Source organism: Struthio camelus, chromosome 3 (assembly GCF_040807025.1).
Source record: "Struthio camelus isolate bStrCam1 chromosome 3, bStrCam1.hap1, whole genome shotgun sequence".
Classification (NCBI taxonomy): Eukaryota; Metazoa; Chordata; class Aves; order Struthioniformes; family Struthionidae; genus Struthio; species Struthio camelus.
In genome coordinates this window covers 67,283,049-67,310,999 of record NC_090944.1, presented here as the reverse complement: position 1 = coordinate 67,310,999, position 27,951 = coordinate 67,283,049, and the positions used below count along the sequence as shown (strand labels likewise).

Genomic DNA, 27,951 nt, shown 5'->3' with positions numbered 1-27,951 from the left:
ATGTTACGGATGAGAAATGGACCGTGCAGCAGTAGCAAGGCTGCTTCTCTGTCAAGTGTGGCATGATAAATGTCCTTTTAGGCCTCTTTGATATTTATATACCTCTGGGAATCTCAGAGGGCAAGTTAAAAAAGAAAAGGACACAGAGGAAAATCTTCAGAGGTTGAGTCTGCTCTCTGCCCTCGCAAAGAAGTTCTCTGTAAGTTACAACTAAATTCAAAGGAAATGTCATTTATGTTGAAACCACTCAAGAATCTGCTTTCTAAATACTCTGCTATCCACATATTTAGTCAGAGTGCAAATTAGGGTTAAAGATCCAAGTCTGGACACTTGAGTTCCAGAGCAGTAGACCCCACAGAGAAGCAGCTGGTTTACCCTTTGAGTGTGTGCAGATGCAGCAGCAGGCAAACTGGGCATCTGCTAACATGTAGATGGTCCCAGTCACTTATCCATTATCTCATTTAAAAACATCTTTGGCTGCCAGACTGGAAACATAGCTCCTATGCAGGAGCCATGCAGCTTACTTTGTGCACGTGCAGGCAGAATAGCCAGGAGGGTTTCTAGTGAGCTGGTGCTCAGATGAGTAGGGTGGCTTCACCCGACCTAGCCTGACCTCCACCCTACCAGTGTCACTTTGAATCTGATGCCCAGCAGAAGTCTTGGGGAAAAGGTAATGGGTCACAGGCATATGACTGTAAACAGCCTGTCAGTGAGAGGAAGGAGAAATACATGCTGAATGTGCTTTAAGTGCATTCGAAAAGAGAAACGATGAGGTATGTGAATATTCAAAGATGGAGGGAGATTTGAGCTCAGGTAAGGGAAAAGAGAGGAAACAAGAGAAGAGTAATGAGATGATCAAGAAGGGGGGAGTTTAAGTCAACCAAACTGCACCAAGTGGAGGCCTGAAAAAAAAGCTGCCCTGGCCATTGGACATTTAAGAGACCCTATGCGTTCAGAAAGCGTAGTCCTGCCTGTACTCTGCCTGAAGCTGAATCCGGTGGCCTGCTCAAGGGGAAAAGAAGCTGCTAAGGCCTGGTGGCTGCCACTGGCATGGGGTCACATCGTCTGAACTGAGCCACAGGCAGCTTGAGAGCGTGTGCATTTAGGCAGCTTTTCTCATGAGATTAGCAGATGCTTAGGTTTTGTGACAGATATCCAGCTGGTTTTAGGTAAGCATGCCCAGCAGCATGTGGCATAATCAGGCTTTCAAACTGGCACTAGGATATGTCTTTCTGCTTGAGGTGTCTCCATACTTTTCTGTGCTTCAGAGAGTAGACAAACATGGATAAGTCTGTACGTATTTGTTGCTAGGCTTTCTCTGAGCAGAAGTTCTCAGGATCATATATATGTATGTATGTATGTATGTATGTATGTATGTATGTATGTATGTGTATGTATGTATGCATGCATGTATGTATGTATGCTTGTATATTTTCATATGCATTTTAATATACATATATGTATATATATACACACCCCTAACTGTTGAATTTAGGCACTTAGCAGGGTGATGTCCTCAAAGTTATATTAAATGGATTATTAGAAACACGATTTCTGCCTGAGTGGCTACCTGAAAGACACTACCAGGTATGTGGCAGTTTTCTGGGGGCTAAGACATTAGGCACAGTAATTTATTCTTTAATGGAATATGATCTTGCCATGCAGTCAAAACTTACACTGTACATGTGTCACTTCTACCTTGCTACAATGAAATAGCATTGCTAAAAGCATTGCATTTATTTTTTCTTTGTGGACTGTGTGTAAATACCATATGTTTAGAAACATTTTTCCTGTTATATGCACCTATGCTAACACAGTATGAATTTCTAATTTTAACACTGCTTTTACAATGCAGAAGAGAAAACTAAACAACAAAAGACAGCTCCCACCAAGAAATCAGGTAGGAATACATTATTCTTCCATAGTTTATGGGGGAAGGGGGTTAAATACTATTCAGAACCTCTCTATGGTAGTACATTTGAATTGCAGTTATTTTTCAGAGTATTTTGAAATATGTGACTGATAACACATTTTTAGAGCAAAGCCAACAGCATTTTGCAACTAAGGAGGCAGTTCTGAGTACATTCTTTCTGATGATAAAGCCAGATTAGGATGTTTAAGCTCTGGGCTGCTTGTTCCATCCTCTGTGTCAGAGCTGAGCTAACAAAAGGAGGTGGAGCTGGAAGGCATTGCTAGTTTTTTTTTTCTTTAAATTCAGATTTTTCCAGCAACTGCATTTACAACACATGCCTGCAAGTAGTTCTTGTGTCACAACACGAGGAGCAGTGCACAAGCAGGGAGTGAGGCAGGAAGATGAATCAGCTGGATCTTGGTTAGATCTTAAACTGGCTTTCTCATGGGTCAAAAGTCCTTGGATATTTAGGTTGCTTCTATGATTTAGACTTCCTTGGGTTTTGTAATAATAGTGCAGACAGAAAAGATTCAAGTAACATTGATTATGATAGAAGCCCTGCAGAGTCACCTCAGGGATTACAACATTCTCATCATCACTGACTGTTTGCACAAAGCTGTTTTGAAGGCTTTCTCTAGATATCAACCTCTTGATTTCTGTTGAAGCCTTGATCCAAAGACAAAATGAAAGATCATGGACAACGATGTCAGATCAGCAGGTTATTATATGATTTCATGATGATAATGATAATTTTTACAAAATAAAATGCTGTTTTGTCTTAAATTGTGCTGTTTGCCACCTCATTTCTATTCTCATATGGTATGTGGTTTTCCTTCTCTTGAGTACTGCAATAGATGCTGTACAGAATAGCACTGTGCTGTCTCTAGCTATGATCACTCAAATGAAATTGTGAGCATTCACATTCTTTATGGGTTAATACTACTTTCTAGAAGTACTGGCATGATAATCTGTTATTTTACTGTGAAGTGGTGTTACAGAGCAAGCTATCTGTATATCTGATATTTTTTATCTAGACGTAAACTGCTGGAGGTTGTTCAAAACCATATAAATTATGCTTATGTTAATAGAGTTAGAGAAGTTACTGCAAAATACAGCAATATATTTCTCAGTAGAATGTTTAATGAGTTGGCAACTAATAACAGGCAAAAAAGTCCTGGGAAGGAAGAAATATTTGAATATACAGGTTTTTCACAAATAAATTCACAATTTTTTTTAAGTTCAAGTAAGTTTAATTTTCAGTTTTTGAAGAAAATCAGAAGTCTCAAACTTTCACTAGTATTGTTATCATGCATATTTTCAGTGGCTGGAAACAAAACTACGAGAAATCTCATGACTTGACCATTTTTTTCTAAGATTTATTAGACTCTGGTGCTTCGGATAGGTTGACCAGTCTTTTTCATGTTTATTGGAACCCGCATGGACACGATCCTGGGAAATATGCTCTAGAGGACCCTGCTTGAGCAGGGGGGTTGGACTAGATGCTCTCCAGAGGTCCCTTCCAACCTCAACAGTTCTTCTATGATTCTGTGATTCTGTGAATCAAATTGAAAATTCAGTATTTCAGGTTGGCCAACCATAAGCTGCTACAAAAGTAACCTGTAAGTTTTCATATCAGTGCCTGTTGAGCTTGAAACAGGCAACCTGAAATAGAGGGTAAGTCATCCCATCTTTCTTTAACAAGAATTTTATAATAATATAAATTATCCTCTGGAGGTGTTTACTACTCTCCTTTGATTAAAAGGAGTTGTCCATAATAAGCTTAGAGTTAGATCAGCCTGTTCTCAATGTTGCAAGTCAATTAAATCACACCCAAAACTTCCAATCATCTGTTGGCTGGAATTTCTTCTCATTCTCACTGTTGCATTACTGTGTTAAATGTTAGGATACTTCGTTACTTCAGTGGAGGCAAGTAGGTAAGGGGACTTGCAAAGTTCTAAACATGTTAAGGTCTATCTACGTTTTAGGGGCCTGAATGTTGTGTGTCTTTACATGAATGAGAGAAGCCAAGAAAAAGTGAGAGCTGACTACTACAAAAATATTTGAATCATAAAAAGTTTAGAATCTGTTTTCTTTTTATACCTACATATTACAATTTACCTTCTTTTGTCTTCTGTAGTCCAGTCAAAGCCAGCAAGTACGTGGTACCTACCCTGATCAGAAAATTCCTGTAACATCACGGGATATGTGTGGCTTTTCTAATTTTAACATATGGCATGTCTCCCTCAATAACTTGTAATTTCACTTAAAAATATAGCGTCTTTACCCCATACCTTCCATCATTTTTACTTAACATACTGTCTTGTCGTTGCTATTTAACAAACCGTTCTGTTTGCCACAATTAGTTGCTTTAGTGCAGGAGTCAACTTATTCTGTGCTTTGCATATCACAAATTTCAACAAAAAACATTAGCACAGGAGTGAAAAGCTTTTTTAAAAATCACTTTTAACAGTAGGTTGGGTTGAATGAATACTTCTGCTGAATTAAAAATAGAAAAAGAAAGAGAGATTGCCACATTTTCTTCTAAATCATAATGCTTGTTAGTATAACAGTGTCTAGAATTTTTCTGTTAGAACGGATTGGAGAAAGAGTTTCCACATCATTGACTTACCATCCAGCCTGCTTGCTAGCTTGTGTAGCCGTCATATCTTCAACACTCAAAGATAAACTGTAAATGAAAAAGATATATTCAGTTGTGACATCAAATACTCCCATCCTCAAGAAAAGCCCAGGTATGGAAAAAATTTACTCTTCAGAGACATAAGTTTTAATTCACACTTTCTAAAATTTTTTCCCATTTGAAATTCCCCATCATGTCTTCATCTCAGCATTTCCTGGAATATATCTTCCTCTGGAATCACAGTTGCTGGTTCAAGAATTAATTTAAGTGGCAGATGCACTGAGGCACACTACCCTTTTTCCAAGGCTTGCTCACTTTTTGAACATTTTCCACTTTATAGCCCACTTTTGCACTCTTGTTACTTAAAAAGAAACAGGTACACAGATTTTTAACTGTGGGCAGCACGACCTGGAAACAGGGCCAGCAGAGCTGTCCATTGATTGCTAAAACATACTGTGGTCCTATTTGCATGCATTTGGCCTAGCTGCTACTATGCTATGAAATCTATGGAGATTTTTCATTTCCTTTTAAGCATGTGTGATTTTGCTATAAATTATGTAGTGCTAGACCCTTGTTTTTAAAATGAAACTTCTTTATTCTTTCTATTTCCAACAACCTAACATAAATTCTCATTATTTCCAGTAATAATTATGAAATAGAAAGGTGCACTGCCTGTAAAACAGTACTAGGTCTCTAATTTTCCACAGTGATATATAGTTTATTCATATGGAATAGGATGTGTTCAAGGCTTTTGGAATTCAGCTCAAGTATCTCTGACTCGACAACATAAAGGTCGAGTGAATGGTTGCTGAATTTGCTCTTTACTCTTCTTTCAAAGATGGAAAGTGGATATAAATCATGTTTTAGAAGTTGAGGGGAGTGCCTATTAACTGTTTTTTTCCTTAAGGTAAATGCATAACTCTTAGTAACATTAATAGTAGTTATATAGAGAGAGCAATGCACAGTACTACTGAACTTTGCCGTTTTGTGACAGATTCCTTTGTGAGCAATCTTTTAGTCATTAGTCTTTTGACTTTCTTCCAAAATAATAGCATGAAGCAATAGAAAATAAATGTTTATGCCTGAAAAATATACATACAATCCTTCTTAGTTAAAGAAAAGTATATGAAACATACTTTAAAAACATGATAGCAATGTTATCATGCTATTTCTTTTGTCTAGAGCACGAAGCTGTCAAACATGAGAAAGGCGTTCCATTAACAAAACCAGGTAGGCATCCAGCATCTTATGCGCTTGTTACTTTTGAAACTCTTATTTAAAGAAACAGTGAAATACACTTGCATATGACCAATGTCAAAAGGAACAAGAGCATGTCACTGTGAATTGTGTTACAGTAGAGAATGGCCTTGGCATGTCATACAATAGCTAATGTAGTGCAATATGTATTTGCAATACCTTTTGTCATTTTCTGCAGATAAATATTAAAGGTTAAATCCTGCTTCTGTAATTCAGCTGGCATCAGAGAAGTTATTCCAGCAAAGAATTCAAACTATCGTCTGAAGGTGTTTGCTGAAATGGCTTCATTTTGCTAATTATTTTTTGATATCTGCTGTTTATTTGGACCTTCATAATCTTCTTGCAACTTGTCAGGACCAGGAATAGTTCATTTTTCCTCCAGAGCATTTTATATATGCTATACTAGTCAAATCATTACCTGATACTATCCATAGTTCATGAAAAATGTTTCTGCATATTAAAATTCATACACAATCTCTCTGGTACGAGACAGAGTAACTTACTGTAACTATTGGAAGCAGCACAGTTCAGTTGCACTGTGTAGCAGTCACCATGGGTTTAAAAAAATAGTCTTCTCTAGCCTTCTCAGTGGAAGAAAATATACGGAGAATTTAAATTCTTATTGTTAATATTATTCGTCCTTAATCCTAGCATAGCACATTTCTTGTGTAGATCTGAACATTCTTATTATTATCCATCATTATATCGTTATTAATTACAATAAACTTAGTAAAATGATGTTTAGATGTGCAGTGAATACATAGAAGAACAAATAAGCAATTCTTCACTGTAAAAATACTGTGCTTCATCTGACTATTCTGAGCATTTTTCTGTCTTCTTTTTACTTTCTAGAGAAGTCAAAAACAGCTGCAAGTAGGTGTCATGTCATGTTTCCTATGGAATATAACCTTGCTTTTCAGATGCATGTTGTCTCAGTTTGCTTTTTTGTAATTTTGTCATGCTAGATAACACTGTTCTCTTGCCTATGCAACAGATATTCTTACACTTTGTTCAGTCTTAGAACTTTGCTCACTTCTTAGAAACAACTGAGCACATCAAAACTGAGCACATTTGTAATTTAATAATGTGAAGCTGCAACAGTCAAAGTTCATTTACAATTTTTATTTGTCATAAAAGTAAATCGTGCTAGTTGCATTACTGATGCTAGGGTGATTTTAGAGGAGTCTGGACACTATGTATCATTATATGAATTAATCATTTATTAAAAATAACGAAATGGCATGTGACAAACTAGATTTGAAAAACTTTTTACAATTTCTTTTACAGTTCAAAAATTACTTATTTCATGACTCTACTAAGCATGTTCTTGACCTTATTCCGAAATGACTTCTTTTACTGTAATAAAATGGAAAATTAAATTAAAGAGGAAAATGGAATATCTCAATTTTATATGAGTTATAAGCAGAATTCAAGGGGAATTTCTTGCACAAGAAAGATTTCCACTGAAGTCCATTGGATAATGTTCTTGTCTTATTGGATAATAAGACTTTTGAAAGGGTAAAGAAAGACTGGGATCCATGTTTATTGTGATAAGAAATTACATACTTCATACTATGACTACACAACAGTAATAGGTTCCATTAAGGACAGTGTTAATACTGCATGCATTGAACTGTGAAAACATTGAAATGTGGACCTTTTCAGATGGACTAGCTGCAATCTATATGAGACAGCATCTTTCTTTTGATTAAATATTTGTACAATGCCTGGCACAGCAAGATGAAATCTTCATGTGTTATTCTGATGCAAAGTAATCCATGGGTAAAAAGTACCCAAAACCAGGACCAAGGCACATGAGACAGATTTCTTCCCACTCCAAGTCAGAAAGTGGCAACGGTACCTCTGCCCAAGGCCCCACTGAAAAATTCCCACTCTTGTTACCAAGTCCAGAAGATTAGATTTCAACAGCATTTTGGGAGGAGGAGATCACTTTTTCCTGGTGGAAAAGGCATCATTATAAACAATTTATAACCAACTTGTCAGTTTGTGAAACTGGAAAAAAAAACATGTTGCCATGAGGAGTCATACTTTAATGTTTTGGTTCTTAATGGGCACTGAGCCATTATGTCCTTTGGATGCCACAGCACCTCCCAGGCATCGTAGCCTGATGACCTCACGACTCACTTCTCTCTTTCCCCCTTAGCGGCAACGCGTCCTACTCAGTAAGCAGTGACGCCAATGATACTCCACAGCTGCTTAGCCGCAAAGAGCATGAGTATTCACATCAGCTTCACGTTATGCCATTGATGCCTGATTTAAGAGGACTGTCTTTTCTAGTTAGTCTTCTGTTTTGAGTTATTTCCACCCGGCACGCACATAGAAACCAGCATTGGAAGACAGCTGGTGGCAGGGGAAGCTGGTTCCTTTAAGTTTCCTAACGTAGTCTTTAGTGTTAGGTGCTTAAAGTTAGACAGGATGGATACCCACCCTTTAACACATGACAGAAGACACCATGCTGTCCTGAATCGTGGCTCCAAGAGGAAAGGGGGAAAATGAGGCATTCCTGAAGTGTCTTCTGCAGTCCTGAATTGCAGTGTTCAGTTTTCAAGTCGCCACTGCAAAATCATTATTTGCTGTGGAAGTTGGTGGTTTTATTTCCATTTTTGTCAGTATCTTCTGTAAATTTTTCTGTGTTTGATTCCACTATTCAAATTTATTCAATCTTATAATCACTGGATCCATTTACATTTACAGAGAAAATATTTTATGTCTTCTTTGCCGAGCTGTTTATCTGAACGACCCACCAATACACTCCCTATAACACGGAACTATCAGAGGCTTAAGTGAAGCTTAAGAGGCTTTCCACAATAACGATCATTTTAACCAAAAATCACTGTCTACAGTGCTTTTATATGAAGGACTATATTACCCTGACATATAGTGAATATAAAAATGAAGATAGTGAAGATATTTTCCCTTGACCTTTGCAGAGGGATATTTGTACCACATTCTTGAACCTATATCCTGCTGCTTGAAATGGTAATAAAGGTTAACACTGTCTTTAGGAAAAAAAGGGTGGAGGGGGAAGTGAAAAATAGTATTGAATAGAATTACAATCATATACAAAAGTACTTCTGTTTATACTGCCTATTCTGAGCTAAACATCCTTGAATAGATCCATTTCAAGGTTTTACACGTAAGAGCTATCTTTTTTTGCTACTCAAAGAACGCTTAGTTGAACCACTGTCATCTTTATTTCTAGAGCTCTATATAGCTTTTCTCCATATATTTCTCAACTGGGTGCGCAGTTTTGTTGGCAGAACGTGTAGATAGCTATCATGTAAATCAGCAAAAGCAGTAGCCATGGACACAAAATACTCATTGGCCTTAAAGTTCAAGTCTAGCAGAAATGTAAAATAAATTCGTGCCTTCATCCTGGGCCAAATTTATTCGTACATTATACCCTGTGCTGCCTTATTGTAAAGGTAAATTGGATATAAATCAATAGAGAGATTGGATTATTAAGTGAATGACAGTCTGTAAATAGAAATACAAAACTGAGTTTGAAAAGTCCCCAAATTATCAACAAATACATTTTTATGGCAACCTGCTAGGTGAATCAGCAGACAATCATAAAATCAACTAGTAAACTACCCTATTTCCATTATTTCTTTTTTAGCAAGCATGAGGTTCTTTCACAGCAATTGATCCTATATCAGATTTGAAGCTTTAATGAAACTCAGAACCTACTCCCTGCATACTGATTAAAGTCTCTCAAATTATGAGAGGTTACCTTGAACAGAGGACAAAACTGATGGCATTTCTTGCTCATATAAGAAGTAATACTGAACTGTATGCAGTGTTTTGCCATCAGCATGAGGAATATGTGGGCTGGTATTTAAAAAAAACTCAACAGTGACCAAACTCTATTCCCATGTAGTTCTATAGCAAAAGTCCCATAATAGCAATAAAGTGTTTCCTGGTGCCCTGAGAGAAAGTGAGAGCTTGTTGAGGCTGTAGGAGAAGAAAATGTCCCTTATGCTGGGTATGCCAGAGGGTCAAACTAACTACCTTTCAGTTAAACAGTCTTTCAATATCTTGCTGTCTAAGGGAACCGTTTGTCCCAGGTGAGGGTATATGCATGCCTAGGCCACGTAAATACAGTGAAAGGTCCTTAAGATAGGATCTATAGAAGCCAAACAGTAAGCATTAGAAAAGGCAGAGAAAAACGGGCCAGTTTAAGCTCCTCAGATTTAGGTAATCCCTCAACTAAAACGTCAGAGCACAAACCCTTCTCTTAGATTTGGTGCCTCATACAAATCTTTTTATTTTCTTGCAAAAAGTGAGAAGAGGTAATAATCCATGGGTCAGGATCTTGTAACGTATCAGTTTTCAGTAACTATGAGCATGATCATGAGCAGAAATGTAAATATTAAAGGAATTAATCATGTTAGTATTAAATAGCAGCAAAGCTGTACTTCACTGAACATACAGGGTGCCTAAGCATTGAGCGCTGATATTTATGAGCTCCTTATGAACCAAATCCTGAATGCAAGTTTTCTGGAATGTGTTAGCAAAACCTATGTTTACCTGCAGTTTCAGGTATCCTGGTGAAAAAACACTGCCTGAAAGATGTTCACCTTGGTGAAAGCTCCCAGTAACTGTAGGACCTCATACTCATCTGAAACCTAAACTTGGCATGAAATAAATAGAAAAATAATTCAGTCAGAGGAAACCCTGAAACGTTTTGTAAACATGTTCATTTTTTATCCGTCTCTAGACTATCTCTCTTTTTATAATTCTCTAGGTTCAAGAAATAAAGGTTTTGTCTGGTTAGTGAGGTTTTCCTCTTTCCTTACAATAGGCTGAACAAAATGGAGACTAATAAAATAGTGAGGAGTAAAAAAATTTTGGCTCTCAAATCAAGTTTTAATTCATTTGTTTAATTTCAATAGAATAATGATGATTTGTACCAGAGAATTTCTATCCCATAATGTTGATCTATTGCAATTAGTTAGTGTGGTTATAATACTCTCACAAGAAGATATGCTTCTTTTGTGCTGGGTGCTGTACAAACATTTAATCAGGAATTTTTTCCAGCTCTTAAGAACTTTTACTCTCAAAAGGCTAGGCAGACTGACAACGCAGCAGAAAGTTAGGCAGAGGTGAATGGCAGCTGTTCAGGTTTAGTGTCAGAGCCTTTAAAGGGGATATATGGATAATGAGAAAATAGAGATAAAAAATTAAATTTGAATACGCTTTTGGGAAAAGAGAATAGACAGCTATAACCTTGAACAGTTGTCTGAAAAGATCTCTATTTACATGCTCACATGTTTGAAAGCTTTGATTGGCACAGTGGCTGCATTTGCAGGAACCACCGCATGTTGGATGGATTATAGTACTTCAAAGAGTGGGACTCTTCGCTCCCACTATGAAATTCTGTGTACGTGTCCATTGTAAAGGCATATTTACTTGCAAATTAGCATTCTGCAGAAAAGTTACATGCGAAAGAGATCTATTAAACTGTTACTTTCCTAGAAAAAGCATGGTACTAAGCCTCGTATTCCTTTCCTTCCCCCTCTCTCTTCATTTCTGATTATTTTTCTGAAGAGCCAGCAGCTGAAATCCCAACAACAGGTAAATATTGCATTTCTCTGACGTGTCTTACAGAAAGAATTAATGAACATACTAAGCTAGATGAACTGTGTGATGTGCTAAACCACTAGCGGTGTAAACCAGCATTGCTCAGTTGACAGCACTGCAGCTACACAGTTCTCTACTAGTCGGAGACTACACTGATCAGCTGGTTATTTTATTTTCATTGTTCATTGTCTGTAGCATGTTTTGAGGTAAGCTAAACACAGGTGATTAGCACTGAGCAAGCGAGTGTTAGTCACATAACACATGCACCAGAAGACATTGAACGAATCATTATTACAACTGGTTGGATCATATTGAGCAAAAATGAACAATTCTGAGGCAGCCTGCCAGATTTCTGCTGTACTCAACAGGGAACGCTGAAATGGGCTCAGACGCCTGAAGCAATCCACCTTATTTAATTTCAGTCTGCCTGGCTGAATGGAGTCACAGACCAACTGTCTGTGTTTTTGGAGGTGGGGGTGGGGAAAAAGAAGCCAAAAAGGAAAACGTACACGCTCTAAATTAATATACAATTAAAAAATAAAATTAATAAATTAGAATCTACTGCTGCAGGTCATAAGAGGAGTGACTATACTTAGCAGATCTAAAGGCCCATCTGGCTCCATATCCTAAGGGGTTCTTGGGTGTTTAAAGTTGTTTTATGTTGTGTTGTATTGTGTTGTGTTGTGTTGCTTTGTTTTGTTTTGTTTTAGACAGCAGAGACTGCTCATGGAAAGAGTAAGAAGCAGGCAAAAGGCAGCATGATCCTTCTGCTGATGCAGTTTCTACCTTCTGGCAACCATTAGTTAAGGGATTATGGCAGTAGTTTTATACCTGAAGTCTCTATCAGGAGTTTCCCAACTGTTCTACAATCATTGATATTCTGACCATTTCCAAAGACTATTCAGAGATCCCAGAGCTGCTACTGCCACTGATAGCCAGCCGCTATTTAATTCTAGATCCATGGCGTATATGTCATGAGACAGCTTTACCCCAGTTTTAATTCCAGGGAAATTAAAAGGGAGAGCAGCATGTGCTTATTGTAGGAATCCTGTATATCTTATACTTGTCATTTAATGTTGTTTCCTTGTATATCTTTCTAGCTCTGAAAAAAACAAAAACAGATAAGGAAAAAGAAGGTAAGAAGTTACTCTGTACGTGCATATATTTGTAGGAGATCACAATGAAAAGAACTTCAGATTAACATTTTGCATGCATTGTTGTTTGAAACAATCCCTGAAAGATTTTTGTTAATTTTCAAAGAATTTTGCTGGAAGAGTCTAGGCAGTAATCTGTTCAGAATTTAGTCAATTTACCAACCTTTAACCTTTCTTTACTTTTCTTTTTCCTTTCTATGTAAAACAGTTAAGAAGAAACTTCTGAAAAAGGAGAACAAAGGTAATAAAGGGATGAAAAGCTCTGCAAACAGCAACAAAAATGCAAACCTCAGGGTTGTTTTTTCCAAGAGATTGGAATGAAGAGCTTTGTTAGTCTTTCCAAATGTATGCAAATAAGGCAAAGTGATGAAATTCTACAAAAATCCTTGGTAATTGAATGTCCAGTGGATCCTCTGCATGTGAGTATCAAGGATTACACCAAGACATTCAATCTGAGCACAGCAGTGCACTGCCTGTGAACCTCCCCAGCTGCTACATCTTTAGTCCCAGGCACTCTATCTACAGATGAGTAGATTTAGGAGTCCCTGCTTAGCCTGACATTATGCTCCCTAGTGCAATAGTACAAAGTTCATTTCCATAGCTTATGTGACATTTTGGATCACTGACTTCTTATTGCGGAATAACTACATGGGTAATGAGAAGTGCTTTTTATATATAGGATATACTTCATGGTCACCTATATGCTAACTAAACTGTTGGGCACAGCACCGCCTTAAGTGTTTCCCTACAGTAATATGCAGCTAGAGAAATGGTTGGTGCTATATATATAAAGGTGATTAGTAGTAATAAGTTACACTAGTTTATTAAGTTAGTAGTCTAAGAGATAAAGGTCATCTTTACGTCGGTTAAAGATGCATTTTTCACAGAAGTGCAGGTTTGGAGCCAGATCTGCACAAGTTAGTCCTTAAAAGTACCTAGGTGCTATGGATGTTGAATACTTGTTGTATACACAAGTAGTTATATAAGTATGCATATAACCTTTGTATATCAACTTTGTATATTGATCTCCTAGAATCTTAAAGGACAATAGCTGGTTGATTGTACTGGTGCAGATTTGCTAAACTCTTATCCGGAAGAATGATTTTCTTCTATGTTTTTTTCTCAATATAAAATTTCTATGTTTAAAGAGTTTAATATGCGAGTCACATTTAAATAACTGTCTGGTTTATACAGATTCTTACCTGTTAGTTGGCTCCAACCATAACATTTTTTTAGTGAAATTTAGATATTTTGGCTTGAAACTGAAGATTAATTAATCATCTTTCTTCTATTCTTTAGGAGTCTCACCAGTAAAAGAAGCTCCACGACATCACAACCTGACATCAGGTAAATGATTTTCTTTTTAATCTTCTTTTGTAAGGGAGATCATACTTGCAGATGTCTCTTGTTCAAGTGAAGGGGACTTGATGAGATGCAAGTCAAGTGAATCGAATCCATGAATATTGTTCCTGTGGAGAATGATGAGCTCAAATTGTACTGTTTTATCACCTTCCTAAACTTTTAAACATATACTCAGCCAATTACTTCATGAACCAAGCGGCCTGTCATGTATTTGTCAGTGCATTCTTTTCCATAGCAAAACCAAATAAAGAGAAGCACGTCCAATTCATTTTCTCACATGAATAAATATTGATCCAGCAATAAAAAAGGTACAGAAAGGTAGGACATCTCAGGAGGACATCTCCCTGCATTGTGTTATCAGTTATCTCCATTTTTTTCCCAGTTTATGAAGTAAATAAAAATCTGTTCCAGATTCTTGACTGGTATAAATTAATCCCTATGACTTCAGTGGAACAGCACTGATTTCATACCAGACAAAGATCTAAATCTTTAATCTTGCCTGTGAGTTGTAACTGCTTTACACAGAAAATATGAACTAAATATTAATATGAGTCTTCCTCATGCAGCTTTGTTGTCTTCAACAATGGAGAACAGAATTTTACATCAAATCATCCAGACTATTTTGCTTTACATGGTTTTGTTTATCTTTTTTACTATAATTAGTATATCTTATAATCCTATATAGATTATAGAAATATGTAATACGTGTAGTTTATATGTGTCTATGTATCTATGTATATACACATCAATATTTTAATAACATTTTAAAAAGTAACTACGTGACAAAATGCAGTTCAATCAGACATCAAAGAAAAGAAAACTAACATAAAGGACCCAAAAGTTAGCATGTGGCTTTATATGGAATACCTTACACCTCTGCGCAAACATTTCTTCATAACTGGTTTTGCAAGTAGATGTGCTATGTATTTTCAATCCATTCTCTGTCCACTAAAAAGAATAGGTTAGTTTGCAGACAATGGTTAAAGGTTTCCAGAAGAACATCAGAGCGATTTCTCTTTATGAATGTTGCTCTTTGGTATTTGCTCAACTTGAAAATGTAAAAGCTGAGACCGAGCCCTAAGTCAAATATACTTGAGTTGGAACTTGATTTTATTTCCAGTGTTATTTGCAGATGAAGCTGTGCATTTTGCACAGTGCACTGAATACTAATATTTTTTGCTGATAAACAGAACTAGAAAAGGATTTAAACATTCTGAGCTAATCTATAAATTTAAATAGTAAATCTTCTTTTAGCTTTCAAAAGCTGAATAGAACAGATTCACATATTCTTAGATTTTGATCTCAGTCCTTCAACTTTTCCCAGGTATTAAAAAGCAATCAGATAAAGAAAAATAAGCAATTTAAAAAGCTATACATCTTTAATTTTAGATTGCTCCATATTTACACAGAATTTTAAGCAGTCCCTTACCTTGCATAAACAATGATAATATATGCAGAATACACTAAATTTTATTTAGTAGAGCTGCAAGGAATTAAAATTCTTTCCTCTCCTTTCTGCTGTCCTGAATGTTGACTGACATCTGTATGTAGATTGAAACTTACATATACAAAAAAACAGGAAATCTTGGAACTATTATGTTTTCCTCCATCTTACAAAATTGTACTCACAAGCAGATGAAAGCAGATTTTTAGACTCTGAAGTCAAATTTGAGGGGAGCACTGAATCACCTTTGTGGTGAAGACTATCTCCTACACCCTTATATACATCTTCTGTATGTGTAGATGTGTATGCACATGTGTATACACTTAGATATACGTAGCCTATATATATATCTTCAGTATGTAGATATAACTATCTATATACATCTTCTACGCCCTTCTTCTGTATAGAAAAACTACATATTTCTATATATATCCAGATTTGTTTCAGCACTTATATCAGAATAGGAAAAATCTAAATTAATCAAAAGTTGATTATGTTTATTGTAATTACCTTGTAATTAGCCTTGTGGCTGGAGAATCAGGGAACACTGCATACTGCATTTATCACATAGATAGTTGAAGAGGTTGATATTTTTATTGAACCTTAGCCCAGCGATGTGCAAATGTTGCAACGATAAAGAGTGGTAGTGGTGGAAGAATATGAAAAGTGAAAAATAATAACATTTTATAATAATCTCATATATATTTCTTTGTTAAATAAGAAAAATGTATGATCGTTTTCAAGGTAATAGAAATCTATTTAGTCATGCTGACTTCTCTGGCATCTTGCGTTGTAAATAAAGGCTTACAAAATTCCTGCATCTATTCCTTAAATTATTAGATGTTTAAAGCTTTCTTGGACATGAGAACTTCTATACTTACTAGCTAGTCAAAGCAATTGTACCTCTGAGAAACTTCAAATTATTACAAAAGCAGAGTAGAAACATCCTTTATATGAACATAGGGCTCTAGCACTTTGACTGAAAAAAAGCATTTCTCAACTAAATTTAGTCTCTGCTTCCACAGTGATAGATAGCAATTTGGTTCCAGAGATGTTTTCCATCATAAAAAGAAATAATTTCATTATATTATTAGCAGAAGATGGCACATACATAGACATCACCACTTGAAAACCTCAGCAACGTCAGTGGACGAATACATTACAAGCCTGTATTAGCATGTGGTGGTTGGTTGTTACCATAAAATTCCTTTATTGCCTTGCACTTTGAAATATATTTTCCAATTCAGAGAGAATTTCTGAATCTGAAAAAGCAGAAAATAAGTTCTATGTGATGTGAGAGCCATTTATGAGACCTTCAGGGAAGTTTCCTCCATGGCGAGGTGACATAAACTTGTCAGCAGAGCAAGGTATAAGATTTTTTCCACAGATCATTATTTTGATAGAGAATTAGACTTTTTTTTACTTCTCTTTTTTAGGGGCTTTGAAGCCTTTGAAGACTTAGGAGAAAAATATGATTTATTTCGCTATTCTTAAGCTGTACTTAAGATCACTAAGCACATTCATATGAGTCTGTAGAATGTAAGAATATTCCATGGAATACAAGTATTGAGCTACCATAGGAGATAATTCACAATATCCAAAAGAGAAGGCAAGCACTTCATCCCTACAGGATGGGCAGCTCTCGTCAATAAATAGATGATGTATTCATCATTCTAATGAAATCCAGATACTATATTTTCCACTCTCTCTGTCACCCAGACAGTCTATGTAACCCAGATTTATGATGGATTCAAGTATTTTGTCAGCAGCTTCTTCCAGAATTTCTGCTGTATAGACTCAAGCTTCTGAAGTTGACAACTTGAATGCAACTAGGTCAGTGAAGCTGAACAAAAATGTTGAGGAGAGAAGATATGTTGTCCTTTCTCAAAATGGAGATATAGATCAATAAAAGGACCATTAAGAGTAACAGCTATGTCTCCCAGAGTAATAATAAAACCAGTAATAACATCTTTGAAATAATTTATATTAGAGCGTTATCATTTTTTTTCTCATCAGAATACAGCAATAAATCACTAATATTAATATTATATTTCCTAGATATAAGAATTCTTACCATCGGCTGAAAAATAATAGCAGGAACGGCACATTGAAGGGTTTTATAATTTTTCATGTAAGATCTGTGCTCATTTATTTTACAAGATCTGAATGCAGCCTTGTCTACACAGGATGTTCTCATGCAATCAGATTTTACAGTGTGGTTGCCATTCCGCAGCATTAGTGTTCTGCATGAAAACTGAGTGGGCTGCACGCTAGGGCTGCTTGTGAGAGAGTTCGTGTAGGACAGTCTTCATGCTGTAGGTACACAGCTTTCCTAGACAAGCCATAACTATCTCAATGTTTAAGGTTTGCTAGAATTAGAGGAGTAGGGATGCATATCTAAGCCTTCCAACAGTTTGATGTTAGTCATTTCACTATTTTGAAGGTGACTTTTAAAAAAAATGCTTAGAAGCTAAATCTCTACAGGCTGGTCTAACTAGAGAAATGGAGGAATGCTTTGCATTAACAAGAGACGTGAGTTTGAAGAGCTTAGTTAAACTGCTTGAGTGGTCGCTTAGTAAAAAGTAGGGTGACCTTGATTTAATTTAGTTTAATGTATTTTGAAATTGAATTGAAGATAATTTCACTAAGGCTACTTTAATTCAAAATGAGTGCCCATACAATACTTGAATATGGCCTAATTAATTCATCTAAAAAGTTATATTGCATTAATCTTCTTGAATGTTCTTACATAGAACAGCCCTATGAGGGAGAAATGTCAGACATGTTGTGTTATGCAGCTAAAATGAAGGCCTTATTGTCTAATCCAAAGCTGATTAAATGTCACTGGAAAACTTACACATTTCAGTGAGCTTTGAAACTCAAAATCTGTAAACATGCACTGCAAATAGGAACAATACATCCCTATTATTTCAAATATAAGCCTATAGATGACTTGGTATAGTGACATTGTAATTTAAATTATGAATTACAGACATGTTATTTAACTTCCCAAAGGGTAAATTTTATCTTTTGAAACACAGAACTAAATGTGAAGACTCTAGAAACACTTTGGGTTTCTGCTGTGTCTTCTGCACAAGGTTATCTATCCTTAGCGCTGAATTAATTCCCTTCTTTAGATCTGGCTGTACTTGGTAATTCCAGTACATTACCTAGAGTTTATTCTTTGTCAAGGTTTCTTTAAAGAACATTCCTGCCCTAATTCCTGCTGAGAGACATTCTCAATCAACTTTGCATTATAACTAAATTTTCTTGAACTCAGTTTAAAGCATACTTCCACAGCAAACAACTGGAGATTTTCATGATAATCAGCACAGTGGCAACAGAAGAGTTGATTCAGATCAATTTCCACATAATATCTTAATATTAGCTACTTCTTAATAGTCCTTAAACTTTACTCAATCTTTATATTACTAAAGAACATTTAAGATAGGAAATATTTAAGAAACTTTAGAAAGATACTCCTTTTCTTATTATTATGCAAGCCATAGCAGTGTCACAGCCGTGAATGTGCTTCACAGACCACATTGATAGCTCCTAAACTAAAATCCTTAACACACAAATCCTGAAGATTAGTAAGCAGAGAGAGTCCTTGTCAATCAATAGTGAAAACCAGTGTCAAAAATATGAGGTTAGATCCGAAACATTATTTTTGAAGACTTTAAAGTCCCAAATAATCTTTCAAATGGTTTTCCTAAAGTCTAAGGCTTCTACATTCATAATGTGCCTTCCCATGCAAACAGATAATTTTGGTGGCCCTTACGCTGCTGCTTTTGAGATGTGGAATACTGCTGGCCTGGTGCTTTATTCCTGCCTCAACTTCATTAGGATCCAGAAATTTCATTGTTGATGTATCTCTGCGAGTCATGCTCTCAGTACAAGCAATACATCAGCAAGAATCAGTCCTTTCACAAAATGCAGCTGCATTGGAGATGGTGGTGATGGTAACACTTTCTCTGTACTTGTCTGGTTGTTGTCTACTCTCACAGAAATTTAGTTTACACTTATTCAGAGCCCCCAGACAGATTCCTCTTAATATCCTCCACCTCCCAGGAGAACACTAGGGCTACTGAGTTATGGAATAATATGAGTACGACACCATCCATCTGTTCCTCTTGAATTTGCACAATTCTGGATCCACAAAGATCAGAGTTGTGGGTACTGGAGGATAATACTCAAGATTTTTCCATTTGGCATGAGGTTCTGTTTCTGCTTCAGATACTTTTTTAGGCAAGCTACATCAATACTATCACTGGGTAAAATTTGGGAATAATTCTAGATTGGGTTTTGTTCTTATACTTTCAGGCACATCTAGGAATGTATGGAGCTAGTTCCTGTGGCTGGCATGCATATGTAGACCACAAAGCTTAGGTACCCAAGGAGCTTTGCGGTCCATAATGGAAGAAATTTTTTATGCATTCATTGGAGTGCTGGTTTCTGAATTTGATTTCAAACACAGGTGCTAACATTCAAACTAAATCCTGTCCTAGGTATCTGAAGTATACTGAAAATCTTGTTAATAGTACTTGTTAAGCACTTGTTAATAAGTTCTCTGAGCTTGGAATGGTCATTTACATCCAAAGGGAAAGAGTAAAATGCTACCAGAGAATATAGAAAGGGAAAACTCACAGCACAGGGAGATATCCCAAAACAGAAGAACGATCATTTGCGGAAAAAAAAAGTTGTTCTACAAATGAATTGGAGAAAATGGCTGTGTTGCCTCCAAGCACTACTCTGAGAACAAAGCCCAGAATTTAGGTGCTTCAGGTGTCTGAAGTTAAGCAGGAAGAATTTGGGCCTATCAGGGTTTGTCTGTAGCATAGTTCAAGCATTGTTCCTTTCCTGAATTTTTACTGTGGTAAAGAAGTGGAGTTGCTCTTGGCAGAAAAGAGATAAATTTGTACACATAATACTGCACACATCCAAGAAAAGCTTTATTGAATAAATATTTGAGTTAGAATGATAACTTTCATGAGTTAGAATGAAATGAAGAATGCGCTTGTATCACTCAATACAAGTTTCACCTTAATTACTTGCTCAGCTGATTCACTGTCCTTATCAGTCACCATGTCCCTTCCCCTCCCTTCCCCTCCCTTCCCTTCCCTACAAATATCTGATATTAACTTTCAGCTATTTGTTTACATATATGTTTCTGTGCATACATGTGTTTGCATGTAAAGTTTAAAACGATCTTTTAGTGATTGACAGCTCTTCAGAAATGACAGTTTTAATCCAATATGTTATAACTGCATTAGTTGAACATGCTGGCCATAGGAATGAGACGACAGAGACCATATCACGTCAACATGCCTAAGGTACATGATCAGCACACAGTACCCCTATCAAAACACTCCCAGTGTTTATTAAACAATACCAATAAAGTAGAATCCTGTATTGCTGCCTACCAAATACCACTGTCTGATGTAAATACTACTGTGAAAAAAATCCAAGATCTAAAAAGACTTTGGATCAGGCCCTACATTAATTTTTTGTCCCCTCTTAAGCATCATACTGGGAATGATTTTATCAGTTTTCTTCTATGCTTCATTAATGAAATGCATAATATTGCAGTACCAGACCCCTCTGAAAGTTTAGTAGTAGCAAAATTGTGAAGAATTTCATTTTGACTGTGTACTCTGATCATTGTTATGCTTTGTTGGAAGTGTCTGTATTGCCACCTAAGTGTTGCTCTGTTACATCTTGCATGGTTTTATTGTCTAACAAAAAGAAATCTACAATGAATTGCAGGGGGAGGAAGTCTCCATTTGCGGGATATTCACCCATTTATGTTAGAGTTACATGGTTTATGAATGGTTATTATATAGAGCATAATACTTTTCTCTAAATGCATCATACTAGATGCTGTAAGAGGCAGTTAGCAAAATATGGAGGGTTTTTTTTTTTGCTCCCTTGAATGGATATTTAGGTGTCACTTATCCCATTCAGGCTTAAACACAGAAATAATAAGCTCCATCTTTTATTGTGATTGTTTGCAATTGCCTAAAGTATATTTTATTGCCACTGAAAATGGTTTCACTGGATCTTTGTAGTGCATTATCTAGAGGCCTCCAATGCAACATTTCATTTTACTTCCTCAATCAGCTGCAAAATATCTGGTATAATTTAAACTGTAGTTATGAGATTGCTGGACACAATCAAAGAGAAAGTAGTTCCTAAATTCCAAGGATTCTTGGAGTTTCACCCCTGCACGGTCCCCAAGGCGTCTTTCCTCCCTCCTATGGCATGAAATCTGTAGGGAGCAGGGGAATTATAACAATTACAACATATAAACATACAAACAAACATATAAAATATAACAATTCAGTAGCAGCTCCAGAAGGCCAGTATTGGTGTTGGAAGATGAAACATAAGGTTATTTTGCTCCTAACTCAGATAAATGGCAACTGTCAAGAGCAGAGACTCAGAACAATTGGCATTGCAGCAAGCTAATCTTACCATTGTTATGCATTTGCTGACCAGTGGTCCAGCAGGGCAGCGCTACATCTCCACATAGCATTGCAGAATCTGGCCAGCGTTCTTAGTGGAAGAATTTATTTATGTTTGTAAAGCTGGTTTAGCACTTGCACCTCATTGTTCATTAGCTAAATAACTGTTCTTTTTCAGGAACCTGTATCAACAGAAATCAATTTTGTTAGAATAAACATCTCATGGATTGAACTTTGTCACTGTTTTTACATTTTAAAAGAGCACTGACTTTGATAACTAACTAATGCTAATTAATTTTAGGCATCTCTGGTCTGCGGATCTTACATTTTTACTGTGGTAATTTTTTTTTTTTTGTATATTTGGCCAGAGGTGACCTTCTAGTGCTATTAATTTTATACATTTTCCATGTTTTACACCAAAAAAGTGGTATAAAAAACCATATGTTATTGACTTTGTACTGATAATACTTTTGCCCTACTAATTGAAACATCAGACTGGTTTCTTTTGTGTATTTAGCAACATTTTCTGAGTGAGTTGGGGCTGTAGAGACTTATAAGGAATGGAACAATGTTCTGGGTCTTTTTTGCTCATTGTTGAACACTATTTTTGAGAGCAAGTGTACTTATTCTTTTAAATTCTAGCTATTTTACCTGCTCCATTTGGCAGTGACTTGAAACAGCTGCTTGTTAGCAGCCTTAGTAGTCAGAGGGCAAACACTGGCAATCAAAGCCTAGAGCCTTATTAACCCGTGGGTGAAAATTCAAAATCTTCTGTGAGCTCATGCGTTTCTCCTTCATTTTCAACAATGTCTTGCAGGGCATTGCTATATTTTTGCCTGATATTTTAATAGAAGACCATTTTCTCCAGATAACTTCTCATATAATATTGCTCTCAGTAGCTGTAGCTTAAAGAAGCACACATGGCCTGATAGCTAACCTTGCAGTCTGCATGCTGCTGCTATATGCATCATCTCCAAAAGTCACAGTAATGTTCTGTAGATACTGGCAGTTCTGAATAGACTGGCAGTGACTGAGTTCTCACTCTTATCCTTTCATATTAACAAATGATGTAAAAGGCTTCTTCCTGAAATGTCTCCAGTTTTCCTCCATTGCTCCTTTGCTACTTTCAAATCTTCATTGTCACTGCATGAGGGTCTTTCCCAGGTGCCAAGTTATTTCCTTCCACAGAAGTATAAACACGCTGCCAGGTTAGTACCAGAGTCCCATAGTACTGGAAGAGCCACCAAGCAGAGGTACGATCTGAAGTCTCATGGCTGTAATGACAGTGCTGTTACTAGTATTTAACTCTGCTAGTTGAATACTATTAGCATTGTTTATTGAATAACTTATCTGAACAGTCCACTTGCTAAAATAGGTATGAAAACTTCGTGTTTGCAAAGATGAGCAATTACTTGCATTATATTGCAGACAGCAGACTACAGACATCAGCTTCTCCTTGACCGCTACTTTCTGGCCATTCTAATTTTTCTCCCGTATCCAAAACATAAAATCAGATGTGAAACAGGTTTTTCCTTGGGAAATTTCTTTTTTTTTTCCTCCCTACTGTCAGTACAATACTATAAAAATATCATTTTAAATGAATGTTTTAAGATGTGTAGAAGTGATTTAAAGTGATTTGGATATTTCCAGGTGTGATGCATATATAAAAGTTTTCGCCTCTCCCTTTCCTCTCTTCCCATTAAGAATGCTTAATATCCTGAGAATGACAATAAAGTGACTGTACAGCATACTGAAAATAAGAAAGGAGTAGGAAAAGATTCATCCAAAAAGATAAATCTAATTTTTGAAGCAAATTATGTTGTGCTTTGAAGAGCTTATATATAAACATAAAGCATATTGTGAGTTTAAGAAAACAGTGTTTGTTCTACTGCACAGGTTTCTCAGCATTCAGCTTTGCTATTCAAAGAAACAGGATTTAATTAAATGGCAGCTACAGAGTCCAGTTAAGCACAAAGATTTAGATACTCATATTAGAAAGTGTGATCGCAAAAGTTTGTGATATTTAGCAAGGATTCCACATAATTTCCCCTCTTCCCTGTCTCTCTCACTGATTTCTCCGGTCAGTTTGTCAGGGAACGATTTTACTGAAGTGTTAAGGGAAAGAACTTAAATTGTTTGGTAGGGAAAGCAGAAGAGCAAGGAGGACGATATTTGCTTCTCTTCAGCACCCTTTCTTAATTGAGGAGGCAGATGAACACCTCCAAGGTGATGAAGAGCACCTACAGAAAAATGATTTCAGAATTTTTCAGCTCCCCAGTCGTTAGAACACATTGTCATTGTTTGTATATGGTTCAGTTTTGATTGTTCATGGTGTGTGCATTCATAACAAATAAAAAGTGATCAGAAAGGAAGGAATGCAATTGTTTAATAATCTTTCCTCTTATTCATAATTGCTTACTATTTAGTTTCTTTTAGCACTATGATTGCCTGAATTTTTGTGCTTTGTTGAATTGTTTAAATCTATTAGAAAAGGCACCAATTGAAGAAATTTGATTCAACCTAGAAAATGTCAGTAAAAAAAATTGTTTCCTCACACATTCCTTATAATTTTACCCTAATAACCAATTTGCACTTCTTCTGAATAAAAGCTGGCGTGAGCTAGCGTATTTCTTGGGGACTTGCTTTTAAAATAGTTATCTGAGCCTACGCAAATGGGACATTAACCATTGTGACACATAAATAGGAACACCTTTATGTTCTTTAGAAGTAGTCAATTTCATTGCTCTCCAAGTTTTCTCCTCCCTTTCCCTGCAAGATTACTAGAAAAAAAATATTATATCATTTAAAAAATACATGTATTTGTTTTTCTGGGTCACCTTACCCAAAAATCCCATTAATTGCTTGAGAAGGCACTTAAATGGTAGTTTTGTAGATATAAAACTATGTCTGAGTGGTCTTTTTTAAAATGATACTGGATTAAAACTATGTCCTTATGTTACCTCAGAATAAGAGCAGATTTCATGAAAGTCATCATAAGATACTTGGGCAACCTTGGAATTCAAATGTGTTCTCAACTAGACTGCACGTAGCTAATGGAAATAAAAAGAATGGTTTTCCTCTTAAGCCCCTGAATTACCAGCTCTTATATTAGGCATGCTGATTAAGTGGACCTAGAGCCTGTCAACCTTTGGAAATTCTGGTTCAATGAGTCGGAAGCTGAGCTCTTTTACAATGCCCCAGTACCTTGACTTTTAAGGTCCAACACATCTCTAAGGATGGAGTGTTCTCATGTAAATCAGTTTCCTTGAAGAACTACTTCAGCTAAATTAACACAAAAATAATTCTAAAATAGACTACTTAGTATATAAGGGTCTAAAAGGGCATAAATATACAGAATGCAAGTGAGCACGTGAGTGCCTACCTAGCGCTGAGCTTTTATAGTCTCACTCACGCTGCAGAGTTCATTTAGCTATTTGGCAGATGCTTCATAGCCTTTGCGCTGGTGATTGTGCTCCTCGTGACAATCTTTCCCCATCTAGATTCTTCAAAGAAGGGAACCCTTGACTGGGGACCCCTTTATTCCCTTTGTTTGGAAGGTTCTTCAGGTGATCTACTTGTACTTCTCTTCCCCAGCAATTTCTGAATCCTTTTTTCAGCTCAGAGAGATTTTTGATCCTATTGTCACTTTATCAGTGCCTTCTTTCTCATGCATTGGAAATGTAAATGTAAATGAGTGTGAATCGTTTTGTTCAGAGAGTAAATAAAGACTGTTAACCAATATAACCTACCATAAGGTAAAAAACTGTTACTACGTGTTAAGCAATATTCAAACCTGAAAGTGAAGCTTTCTCATACATTGATCCTAATATTATATACACATTCATGTGAATTGATGCTTTATGCCACACACAGATAGATTTAACTCTTTATTGTTTTTACCTGGAATGAGACACAGAATAACTAATCTTTTGGAGATAGTAAAGGACTTGTGGATTACACCATATTAATATCTGCAGGAAATATGAGAGAGATGTGTGAGCTTTGAAAGTTAGAACTGATTCTTAGACTTCTGCATACCTGTCTGCTGATTTTCAGACAAGTCATTTCCGGTAGTATCTTTGTCTTATATGAATATCTGAAAATGTAATGGTGTCCAAAATCTCTATTTAAATTTTCCAACAGCCTTATGGCTTTGGGGATGTCTTTGTTCTCTTTGACACTGGAACTGCTGCCAGGTTGTTGCCTGTTGCCTGTTACTTTTTTCATTAAATAAACTTAAAGAGAGCAATGAACAACAAATAGTATATAATTTGCATTCTAGCACTTTAAATACCAAACTAGGCCCTCAGAGCAGTTTTCCTTTACCTGTGGACTGCAAAGACCATGGGCAAAGACTTAGACAAAAAGATGGTGGTTTGGATATACCATTGCAGGCATCATCTGCAGCCACAGCTACTAGAAAACCTAGATCTAAATTTCTTTGCAGTTTTTAATTCTTGAATCCCTGAGAAGCTTGGAGTTCTGCTTCCAGTGCCTGATACTTCTGAATGTTAGGCAATTATCTACCTACAACCAGGTGAAATCCAGGACTGGGTCCCTGCCTAAGTTCCTCACAGAGCCTAATCTTCTGTTTTTAGTATTTCTCTGACAAGCCAACTGAACTTCATCATAGCAAAATTCAGGGGATGCTCCTCTCCCTCAGAAGGCAGTGAAGACTCTCTGCCTTCCAGACACATCACAGATGTGCAACACCCGCATTTTTTCCTCCTTTTTGCTCAAGAATTGAAGGCACCAGGAGAGTGCTCTTGCAATATTTCTCACATTTCTTGGAACAAGCCTTCTGTGTGGGATATCTGTGACTTAGAGAGCAGGAGCACACGTAAAGTCCATGGAATATTTGTATAATTTATCAGATGATTATGCCATGAGCTTAGCATTTCACTTTAATCAGCCCAGACCAGCTTCATACAAACCATGAATCCAAGGTTTTTTTGCTTCTTTGTTTTATGGAACTCATTCAAAAAGAAGAAACTCTCTCCGCATGCTGCATAGCTACTTAACTCAAGATGCTCGATCTTCTTCCAGGGCCAAACTTCCCACAATCTAGGTGCTTCAGTACATAGTTTAAGAAGTCTCAAATTTCACTTTATCCCTGGGCCTACGTTTCTAACTACCAGTACTTGCTCATTTCAGCTATTTTGTCTCTAATGGGCTTACTTGCTTTTGCTACTGAAGATTATCAATAAAAAGAAAAAAAAAACCACAGAGGTGTCACAGAACCGTAAGACAGCAGTGATATTTGTATCCATCAAGGATGGGGCACTGTAAAGCCTACAGTGCATATGCTTATTCACTTCTGAAACAAATAAGAAATACCACAATTCTTGTCTTTCCTTCAAAAAAGAATATTCGTTATAGTCTTCTGGAAGGAAGGGACAAAACAGACTGAAATAAAATTACAGCTATGCTTGATCTGAGCAGGAGTCATGCAGACCGCGGTCTCCATTTCTTCCGTTGCTGTTCAGACCAGCTTTACTACATCTCTCCGTTTCATTGCTAGGTTTCCAACCAGGAAAAACTTATGTGGATCTTGGTCAAAACACGTATTTGCTTAATTAGACAGACAATCACAGACCTGTTACAGTGGGAGGATCAAGATTACTTTTTCCCATAAGGCTAGCAGAGACTTAATTTCAGCTACCCAGCTTCCATACTCTTTTCAGAGATGTGTATAGAATGAGAGACAACAGACACAAGTTGCAACAAAGGAAATGCAATTTTCCAAAATTAGAACCAAAAATTTGTCATACACTACCTCTAAAACAGGTTTCTGCAATTATTCTGTGCTCTGTGATGTGAAGTCAAAAGAGATACTTTTCCTAGAGAAACAGCTCCTCGTGAGCTGTAAATATCGTTCTTTTTTTCTCATCCATGAGAAAGAATTAACTGTTCTCACTCCACACTAATCCCCATCTGAGCAAAAAATCATTTAAAAGATATTATTAATGCTATTTTTCCAAACATCATTAAATCCATCTACGTTGATAAAAATGTACATTGCTATTACCTTACACAAAATTCTGTTTCTCTTTCTCTGAGAAAAAAAAAGAAATTAGTGCCCTTCAATAATCTGAAAAACAAAGCAGCACCCCTTT

General features: G+C 36.4%; 1 protein-coding gene across 1 annotated transcript in view; it reads left to right on the top strand.

The window, feature by feature from the left end:
* Positions 1-27,951, top strand: part of TRDN (triadin) — a 238,734-nt gene that overhangs the window by 200,520 nt on the left and 10,263 nt on the right. Inside the window, exons 31-38 of the mRNA XM_068938174.1 lie at positions 1,856-1,900; positions 4,050-4,067; positions 5,733-5,780; positions 6,660-6,680; positions 11,379-11,405; positions 12,512-12,547; positions 12,774-12,806; positions 13,865-13,912. Of these exons, the coding sequence (XP_068794275.1) occupies positions 1,856-1,900; positions 4,050-4,067; positions 5,733-5,780; positions 6,660-6,680; positions 11,379-11,405; positions 12,512-12,547; positions 12,774-12,806; positions 13,865-13,912 (276 nt within the window). The remainder of the gene's footprint in view (positions 1-1,855; positions 1,901-4,049; positions 4,068-5,732; positions 5,781-6,659; positions 6,681-11,378; positions 11,406-12,511; positions 12,548-12,773; positions 12,807-13,864; positions 13,913-27,951) is intronic.